Below are 11,019 nucleotides of genomic sequence, written 5' to 3'. Positions count from 1 at the left end.
ATCCACCCTCCAATCAACTAGACTGTTGTTGGGCTCATATAGAAAAGCAGCAGAACTTCAAATACCTTCTTTAACTGCAACATCACAAAGGCCTAAGCGGGGCTATGCTTGGCCAAGCTGAATCTAAGAAACTGTGGGATCATTTGCACGGGAACCCAATCCTGTTTATATTCTTCTTGCCCATTTTCTAAGTCAGTACACATATGTGATATCACTGAAAACACAGTCACTATGATCTGAATTTTATACTTCCTCAGCACAGAAGCTAAGTGATAACAAAAGGTCCTCTGACTATTCCCATGCAGAAAGGCAAGGAAAGCTAGGGTTGTTCTGCATTCACAGGGTTTCTGAAAGCAAAACCATTATGAACAGAGCATGAATTTGCACAAATTGCCGCAGCCCTGCAGAAGTCAGAACTAATCCAGTTTCAGCTAACTGAAGACCCAGTTTATTCAACCCAGAGTTTTTTGCCTATCAGAAGAGCTTTTTATGTAACCATTCAGAAACACAATTGTTTTGGTTAAATTTGTAAATCCCATCTGCTTAAACAAAACTGCGGTCACTTACACTGGGACAGAATTTCACCTTGGCTCCTAGTCTAGTGTAACCTCCCTTTGATTTATAATGCCTCACATGTCAAAGTAAAACTGTCATGCTAACCTTTCTAAATCAGTACTACACAAGTTAGCTCACAAGCTCCATGTTCTTGAGCTTGATGAGAAAACCATAACTGAAATGCTGAATCATTTTTATGTATGTTCTGAGGCTTCCCACTTTAATGAAACATAAATGCTCAGCTTTCCAAAACATCCACAGAAATCAGGATGTAGACACTCATGCTTCCACAGCAGAAAGTCATCTGCTCAACACCAAGAAGGAAACCCCCCACCCAGTCAAAAAGGTGTATTTTTTTTCTGTGTATGGTACTTTTGTTCTAACAAAGCTTCAGCACTCAGATACACACAGATCTCAGTGCTGCCTGCAGGAGTGGGGCATGCGCAGCTGAGGGCAGAGGGTGCCAATAAGAGTCACTGGGTTGTTACAAAAAAATTAAATGAAAGCAGCTCTTTGGGTTTCTTGCTTTGAAGAATTTTCAATTAGAAGTCAGCGATGAGGCTCACAATTCACCTAGTGCATAAATATATTTTTTGTCATTAAGAACAACAGGCAAGGTCAGTAATGAATAGTTTTTCTATGTCTCAGTGGAAAGAAGAATGTTATCCATGTGATTGCAAAGGCTCTGCCAAATGGGAAAAATGAGTCAAACAAATTGCACAGGGCTGCTTGCTGGGGTAAACAGTTCTAAATGAACAAAAGCTCTACATAAAAGTAAAATGCCCCCACTCCTAATGAAAGCTGTTTTCAAAGCTCTGTGTTCTTTCAGAATGCTGTAATGCAGATTAACATAATGTTTTCCTTCTCATGATAAAAGAGCTTGGTCCCTCAGTATACTATGATTTCAGCTGTCATATTTTATTCTTAATATTTTAATCTTTTACTAATATTTTAAGTTATAAATTTTAAATCATAAAGATAAAAAACTATTTACTCACAAGACGAATTGTCTTCACATCAAGCTCATTTTTGTTGGGAAGGTTCATAGTTACATAGAAGCTAAAGAATGACACGCAAGCCAAAAAAGTCCTGACTTTCACATACAGATACAGGAGTGCTTAGTTACCTTTCTGAGGTATGAAGCTGTAGACCAGCAAACAAAACCCCCTTTGGTACATACCCAGAATATTGAGCTGCAGCACTCCAATGGGCTAATTTATGGTGCTCAAAGTGCTGCCAACATGGAAGATCTTTGCTAGTAGAAAACACAAAGGAAAAGTGATATACAATGATGAAAAATAACAGACAATGCCTAAGAAACCCCAGATGTGGCCATGGTGGCCAGACGTCTGATTATTTGATATTCCTTGATGCAATGAGGTTGTCCTCCTTAAATATTTCATAAAAAACACAACGGCTTCCAAAAGCCCAGGGCTCACATGCTGTCCAACATAAGCACAAGCCAGAGTTTCAGGTAGCTTCTAGGTTTTAGTTGGGAGCTTCTGTGTCTTATCATAACCTGTGTTACTTAAGCATTACAATTGTGAATCACATCACACTAAACAGGAAGCACAGGTTGTCACCACGAATCTGGATTTCAGAGAGTTATTTAAATAGCTTTTGACATACACTTGCTTCCTATGCTGACAGAAAAGTAAGATGCCCTTAGGATTCAGATAGGCTGGAAGGATGGGGAACAAAGTCTGCCAGCCTAAGTCTTTTCACTAGAAATTTCCATTGGAAATTTTATTCTTCATGCTGTGACACCTCAAACTGAACTAACTTGCTTTCATACTTTTAAAGGCCTAAGAAAGATTTGTTGGTAGGTTAGCATAGCTCTCACCAAAGTTAAGAACAATTTGCATGAGCTGATAATCCAACACTTCTTTTTTTTCAGGCAACACTTATCTAAAAGCAGTGAGTAGCGTAAATGATGGTCTGAACAACCAGCTTACTACCGTTGCTGCTTATATGCTAAATTTTAACCACTTAAGTCTTGTGAGTCCAGCCATTCTTTCAACTAGTGCAAGAGAAAGACCCATTGCCATTTTCGATTGCCTTAAAAACATTAAAGTTGAACAGCATAGTTCCCATTTTATCCCCTGCGCTCATTATTGTAGCAGATTACCACCATTGCACAAATGTGATTCTGCTGCAGCAGAGGCCATCCCTTTTTCCTAAGAGAGATTTCCTACATGCTGGGGAAAGGCATATGGACATAACCAGGCAGAACAAGCTGCCTGATGATGCCAGGTAGGCTGGGGTGATTGCGACCACACACTGCTACCAGCCTGGGCAGTGCCAAGAAGGAGGTTGGACTCAGCTCCCAGAAAAAGGACAAACCTGTTACCAAGTTGTTCATGTAACAGAACGTGTGAAAAAATTCTACAGGGAATGCCTAATCGTGAATTATGCATTCATAGCAAGTGCAGTGTGAGATTTAAATAGAAGTAAAACATAAGGTATTCTCACAGTATCTTATTTTGTTCTAAAACATGAGCACCTGCTTCAAGATGCAAAGCACAGAGCAGCTGAGGCCCTTAGGCATGATGGCAGCATTATAAAAAACAAAAACCCAGACAAAGAAAAGGAGAGAACTTTCCAGGTGCTTTTCTGCAATCACTTTTCAGGACGTGGAATGAACAGTCCAAACGTCCAACGCGTAACACAAATAATCACCCCACACCTTATGGTGCTATTCAGAACAGTCTCATAATGTCTTCAAGATTTACTGGTAATGCTCATTTAAACCTGACAAATGAACAGTGTAGGGCATCTCACCTAGGTCTGATACATGGTTTCTATCTGTACAGGTTGTATGTTTTCTACTGTCAGAGTAGATAAGGTTGTTATCGCCACTGCAATCATATTACTGATTTCAACAGTTCCTATTTCAAACTGCAGCCACACACATGTCCCAATTCACAGGATGCTACAACAATTAATACCAGTGGAGACAGCACTTAATTTCCTTGCAAGTGAGGTAAGAGTCTCTGAGCAGAGCTGCTAACTTGGCCATATTTTTCACTTACAGCTTCCACTACAGTAATTTGTCTGCCATGTGCCTTAGAAATGCTGCTTATTCTATACAGATTATGGCATAGATGATGCAGTGTTGAAGGCACAGACAGGCTAAAAGAAGCACAGATTTTGAATGCATTTAGATTTACAGTCTCAGTCAACTCCTGGGAGGGGAATATTCAGTAATCTGCAGAAATCCAAGCACGCATCTGAGGATTGCCTGCCTAGGACTTCGTCCTTTTCACATATACATTAAGTACAAACACCCTTACCATCTATTTTAGGTAACAGGCAATTTTCCCTCATCTTAATGCACAAAGAAACTAGAATTCTGTAAAGTTTGGTTGTTTCAACTTAACAATGAACAATCTATGACCTACTTTACACACATACTACTCTAAAATACAACTGGTTTGTGACAGAGGCTTATGAAAGGTTTATACACCCACACTCTTTGTTTAACTCATAAGAATGATGAGAATTACATATAGTGATTTAAACAGTTGGAAACAGTAATGAAAAAAAAGACTAAAACAATAAGAAGATGAAAATCCATAAAAGAAAATATATCGGAATAGCCTATTAGCAAGGGCTTAGAGTAATATATATATATATATATATATATATATAGCAAGCAGTCTCACCCTCGCCTCCCAGTGAAATGCCAAAGAAGCCTGAATGTGAAACTGGAGCTGCCAGCAATCTCTCTGAAATAAGACCCGAGTTTCAAACAGACAGGTCTTAATGAAAAATGTGTATAATTTTAGCCTCTTACTATTGGAAGTCAACATGCAGGCAACTGTTAGCAAAACCTTTCTCTTCAGGAAACGTTCAGTCACTCCTAATAGGGAAGTGAAGAAAAAGATATATTTAAAAAAACAAACAAACAACAACAACCAAACAGCTCTAATAAAAAGAAGCAAAACAAAACGGGAACATTGTGCCCATGGACAGGCCCACTTCTCATGAATCTGAAGTGCAACTCCCAGATCACTCCTGTAACTATACTTTTGTAAAAGGAACACCAAACAGAGACAGGACAAACCTAATTCTCCATAGCACCCAGAGAGGCTGTGAATGGCTTACTGTTACTGCAAGGACATTTGCCGTAGACCCACACGTTGCAGCAGAGGCAGGTTGCCAGCTAGCAACTAGCAGCAATGGAGAAAAAGGACTGGAAGATCTCTAGCAGTATTGATGTAATGCACCACACTTATAACATTTTGACCAAAAACGGAAGCATTCATTTCAAAATATCTGGATGGCATTTTTACAACTCAAGGTGTGCAAAAGGGAAAGAACTGACTGACATCTATTAACGTGCACAAACAGTCGAGATGAACAGCTGGGTCTGGGAACAGCCAGAAGCTGGTTGGAAGCAGGGCCCCACAGAAAGCACGTGGGGAATTACAGGCAGAAGGCACTTAGGCTGGAATGCCAGGTGTGATGGGAGCTTCATCAGCGCTGCACTGACAGCCATCTCCCCTCTTATTCCTAAGATGTTTACTGCTTGGGAAACAGGTAAGTTCTGTAAAGCCATCAAATGGAAACACTCACATAAACTCAAATAAATGACAAGGTACCAAAAACAAACAAACAAACAAGCAAAGATACAGTTATGTCAAAAAAGATGTCCAGTATCTAAGAGAAATCAGGGGCCAAGTAATGTGTGTGTTCTGCAGTTCGTCCTTCACTGATCTATAAGTCCCATTTTAAGACTGCACTAATGGCTCATGGTCTTTCTTTTCCTCCCTGGTTTATTCTTCCCAACCAAAGTAGTCTCAAGTCTAGTTTTGCTGCAGGAAAATTCAGAGGTTTAATTTCTTATTTGATAGCAGCCTTTCCTTCAGGGTTTTAACACATCTCATCGTTAGCACAGAGATGTAAATGTTTTTTTAATTCAGGTATATGAAAACAAAGAGTTCTCAATTCAAATGTTCCCATTTTTTCACTATTATCTTGTAAAGATTAAAAGAAAAAATGCCATGAAGCCTATGAAGAATATCTCCCTTCCTTTAAAACAGAAAAACAAACAACATGCATTTCTATAACCACAGAACAATCAGCAAAGAGAAATTGCCTTCTTTTCCACTATGAATCGTTACTAAAAACTGCACAGCGATGGATGAAAGTACAACTTTGGTACAACCTTGTGCTGGCTGGTAACTGCTGCGGCCATGTGAGTACAGTTCAGAAGATCACACAGTTTGTAGCTTATCTAAATCGCATCTTATTCTTTTTTTCCTCAAACACTCCCAATACGGTTTCAGCAATTAAAGTGACTGCCATCTTTGTAACTTCACAAAGATGTCCGAGTTCAGGGTGTGGACCAATAAAGCAGAATCTACATCATGAGCCTTATGACTTTTATCTCTACATTCTCAGCTGTTAGTGCCAAGATTAAACTTTCAGAAACATCTCAAGCATCACAAATTAGACTTGGTGAAAAACAGCACGTACTCAGCCACAGGCACCGCTTTGTTCTTGGATCTCCTTCCACTTTCTTAAAAGAAATTTCAGTGTCTTTTGTGCAACTGATAACTTACAGGTCTGCTTTTAAACTGAAAGCAACAGGCCTGCTTCCATTGAAAATCATTCTAAATATTGCACTTTTGTTTGGGAGAGAAACAATGGAATGCTTGTAAATACTGCGATGTTTTCATTTTTTTAGGAGTAAAGTTCTTTTAGTTGCACTGTGACTTAAAGTTATGCCTTTCGATTCATACATCACAATTGGAACCAAAATCATCAGAAGACAAACCTGCAACACGTCAGATATTAACAGACATTTCCACATATCTTAGAAGTGTGGAACCATGCAATATGGGAAGTATCCGCTTACAAGAACTTCATAATGGAACCAACTAAAGAATTAGAGGCATAACTAAAGGAAGGCTGATTATATCATAAAAAAATAAATAGAAGAAAATCATTATGTACCACGCTTAAACATGACTACAACCTCCCTTGATCAAAGTGGAAAAAAATAAGGCAGAAGTAACCCAACATGTAGAAACAATGAATTCCTTACATTTTACTGAGCTGATTTTTCACAAACTACAGAGGTGCTGTTTTTAAGAGACCCATTATGTACTCAAAACTTTGCCTTCTGCTATTCCAACATTACCAGTTATGGTGCATTTAAATATACATATTTTTAAATCCTACTGTAATACGCGCCACTTGGGAGATAACAGTTTTCTCATTCTGGTATTTTGTTTGTGAAACTGCTCAGTCTGCAAACATGCATGCAATTGTAACTTCATTTCTAGACTCGTTAGTAACTATCTGTCGGAGTCCATGACTATACTCACATGCTTGTTTATGTAATGAGTTCTAAAAAGTTTCATCAGGCAGAACCTTTCTTCCTGGGCACCGAATTTAAGTTCTTCCCTTCCTCCATTCTGTTCTGTTGTAATATCATTACTTATTGTGATACAGTCATGATACAGCCAACTTTCTCAAGTATGCAGACTGGGCTTCCCCTCTTCAGCTTAACTTGGTAAACCTATTCAGTTTTCAAATCCTTCTTCATAATTCAGATGGAGACATATCACAGCTGCAGGACTGACCACATTTCCTTACCTCTTGACGGTATGCATCTGTTCCTGCTTTAGCACAACACATGCTTCTAAAACAAGCAGCCTATTTTCTCCTTTATCCATCTGAAACCTCGTTCATGTTTTCAAGGATTTTCCAGTGAAATAACATCTACATTCTGGGTTCTTCCAGCACGCTGCTGGTTGCATCCACCCTGGACAAAAGATCCTTTCATCTAAAGAACTGTTCTTAAAAGCTCCCATCACAGGTGAGCAATAATTTCTACTGCCAAAGGAGAAATACAGCGCTGGAAATTGTTTTTTATTAATAGTGCAAGGGCTGCTCTGAAAGTAATGCCTCCTATTTCATCATGCTGGCCAAATGCATTAAAAGAAATCAGCAGTCCTGCAGGATGCTTTTTGTTTCCCCAATTCCTTTTCTTCAGTAATTTTCATGTAAAGTTTTTACATGCTATATCCCAGAATACTTTTTGAAACTAGAAATAAATAGTACATAAGATACAATGAAAGGAGAGCAAAAATTTGTAAAGTGAAGGGAAAAAAAGAAATGCTTTTAAATGTGTTTTGAAGTAAGGGGAGAGTCAGTGGTTTACACGAGGTTACTTTACACCCTGGCCCAGCACACCAAGCAGACATACCAAATAGGGTACGGTTTCACATGACACTGTAGGCACAGATTAGCTGATCTAAAAGTAAGCTGCCATCTCAAGGGGGTGGCTTCGCCCCCGTCGTTACTGGGGCACCAGTTCCATTGCACTGGATCTAAGGGCTGTGTCATACAGGGCTCAGCCAGCAGAAAACAAATGTGGAGGGCCACAGCACAGAACAGAGAGCAGTCCTTGGGCAGATGGGCCAGCTGGAGCAGTTCACTACCATCAGCACAAGAGCCAAGGAAAGGAGAGGTCAGTAGAAACCTCAGCCAAGGAAGCACAAGGAATACCATTTTGATGGGCAGGTTGTTGGGCACCTCAGCTGCCCAATACAGCTCACAATTTGCCCCCTACTTAAAAACAAACAAATACTCAAAGGCTGTTTCATTCTGGCTATGTTCTTATAAAAATTAAGACTTCACGATTTGTTTCGATTATGATGGATGTGTTTACACACATTCTGAAAAGAGGAAAGTTAGTTAAGAACGCCTTTGAACTTGTTAATTACAGTACAGCTGCGTCTCTAACACCCCTTTGGCATCCTTTTTCACACTGCTTTCAGCAGCAACATAATAAATATTTGCCCAAAACACACCCGTGAAATAAGGTACAGGTAACACCGTGCTGTGAGCTGCACCACAGCAGAATGTGACTGCTAGCTTGCATTTTGGCTGATATTTTCACAGGCAGCTATGCTGATCTTTCTAGTAGTGTCAATAGAATCACATTACTGCTTGAGTCAGCATTTTCTAAGAGCTATTTGGCAGCTCACCGTTCATCCCCTACAGTTAGATTCAACAGTATTTACAGTGTCTAAGAAATAGGGTTCGAGTCATCTACAAATTGAAGAGTGATTTCATTGTTATTCTTGATGTAGATAACTTGGTAACACAATGATCTATCAATTTTAAAATGTTTCTTTTGATCTTAATGGCTTATTTGTGACATCTGAGCTTTCAGTACTAACCAACGCTTTGTCCTGCTCAGTGCAAGGAGCTCAGTGGTTTAATTAAAGGGCAGATTTCACAGCGACTCAGTTAAACCAAATGCGTAGAAAGATGAGCTTAAGAAGCAGTTGTGTTACACTATTCATTACCGCATACATGCTCATATTTCCCTTCAGCACAAAGTCAATTGTGTGAAACTGCACCACAGACAACGTCAGCGGAAAACAACTCTGTTGACTTCACAGTGAAACAAGGTTTAAGAACATTAATAAGCAGCAGAGGAGTAATAGCAGAAATACGAGCAGCTGGAGAGCTAACAATTAATTATGGCATCACAGCTGAGTTTGATAATGAAAACCCCTGGACAGTAACTCCTTAAAGTGGTACAGCTGTTTCCAAACAGCCATCTGTCTGTGCCCCAAGGCTATTTTATGTAATGGATACTCTTACATTAATTTAGCAGCGCTCAGTCAAATAATTACAGAAATAAGTTGATAATATTGAAAGCTACTGTGATATAAGCAATATAAACTTGCACTGGTTGAAGAAAAAAATTGAAAAGGAACAATTTAAGTACATACTTTGAAGAGATGGAACAGCTCCGTCCTACCAACCTAAAATAACTAGTTTGATGACAGGAAATCTCTATGAGGATGATTAAAAGGAAGTTGTTTTTTCACGTGGAAACAATTGGTGGAGAAGGCAAAGGAACTGACCACCACACGATCCTCCAAAACAATGTAAGTGTAGTTTACAGAAAAATTTCTTCAGAGATGGGAGTTCTTGGTATGAACTTAACAGCTGAATGGCACAGTCCCTTCCCCCCTCAGCCCCAACTTCTCTTGCTCACATCATTTTCAGAATGGTTTCATCTTGTCCCCTGGAAGGGCACTTCAAATTTCAACTTTAAAACTTGCTATGCACGAAGACTCAAAAATCTGCACCAGCAGAGCTGTCCCACTATTGCTGCTATCACTGCTGAAATGCAGCACCCGCTGCCTGGTCTCCACAAACATTCACAAGTGCTGATGAATATTAATGGATGCCATTTTTTTCCTGCATGAAGAAACTCAATGGCACACCTTTGCTTCCTATGCACTCCCGCATCAGATGCTGTTCTGCCAGAGTGCCCCTCTGCTGCCATTTGTCACTTCTGGATTTGAAGTCATAGAAAATTGTTGATGCACAGCTGGGATTAGGCACCTTCACTGCCTTTTCTTGTCACTCATGATTAGTGTTCTACTGTGTCTTATTTCTTAATGCAACTTAAAGTATAAAAATTAAGAATTTAATGTAAAAAAATCATTGCAATAAGCAGTTTAATTCACCTACCTCTGGCCTCCTGCTCAGCCCAGAATTGTTCTACTTTCTCAAAAATGGTTTTTTCATCTCTGAACTGCTTTTGCCACTGACGCAGCTCCTGTACTTCCTTATCACAGCGGACCTGGAAAAGGAAACCAGAAATGCAACTCACATTATACATTCATGTTACCCAAGGTCACAAGCCTTTGTTTTTTATGCTGGGCTGTGGCTGTGCAAATATGTGGCATCCATCCCTTTTGCAAGGCTTGATACAAAGCATGATCCCAGCAGTTTACAGCATTCAACTTACACAGAAATAAAATACACACAATTGACAAGACCCACTGAAAGCATAAATATGCCAATTAAGGGTTCATTTTGATTACCAAGGACTCCTGAGAATGTGACTGCAGTGAGATGCCAATTTTTCAAGTTAATTAAAATTTAAAGCATTATATTGAAGGGAATTAGTGCCTTCAGAAAACCACAATGCTATAAAACCAACCCATTGATCAACACAATAGAATAGAAGAGGCACATGAAGGGTCATACAGCAGGAAATTTATTCCAGCAAACTGATTCACACCTGCTACCAGCTGCAATCCTAGCCATACCATTTTCACAAATAGAAGAGGCATTAATCTCCTGTTTAAAGTAATTGAAATGCATTACACGATGTCTATTCTTTGGCAGTCACTCCTATGAAAACCCTAATTCTGCTTCCATGTAGAATGACAATAGTCACAGGCTTTATCTCCATTTAAGTTGAATTCCTCCATTATTGCTTTTGTACTGGTATGGATCCTACTAACATAGGAAATAATTCAGCTTTTGCCACTCCTGAACTTGCTCTAATCCACACTTGATTAAATAGCAGTATGTTGCCTATCATCTACCTTGGCACTCACACACTTCCTGCCTCCAGCGTTAGAGCAAAAATCATTCGATGCCCTGTCTCTGACAACAGCAGGCACTGGTCAGTGG

General features: G+C 39.5%; 1 protein-coding gene across 4 annotated transcripts in view; it reads right to left on the bottom strand.

Moving 5' to 3' along the window:
• IQCK (IQ motif containing K) overlaps positions 1-11,019 on the bottom strand; it is a 41,824-nt gene that overhangs the window by 17,838 nt on the left and 12,967 nt on the right. For all 4 annotated transcript variants that reach the window (XR_011905318.1, XR_011905319.1, XM_072349631.1 and 1 more), the window contains exon 8: positions 10,066-10,177. Coding sequence is in view for 2 of the 4 variants with exons in the window: in XM_072349631.1 (XP_072205732.1) it covers positions 10,066-10,177 (112 nt within the window). In the remaining 2 variants the exon portion in view is untranslated. The remainder of the gene's footprint in view (positions 1-10,065; positions 10,178-11,019) is intronic.

The sequence above is a fragment of the Excalfactoria chinensis genome, chromosome 14, assembly GCF_039878825.1.
Source record: "Excalfactoria chinensis isolate bCotChi1 chromosome 14, bCotChi1.hap2, whole genome shotgun sequence".
Lineage (NCBI taxonomy): Eukaryota > Metazoa > Chordata > Aves > Galliformes > Phasianidae > Excalfactoria > Excalfactoria chinensis.
Note: the sequence above shows the minus strand (reverse complement) of the source record. Positions and strands in the feature narration are given on the sequence as shown.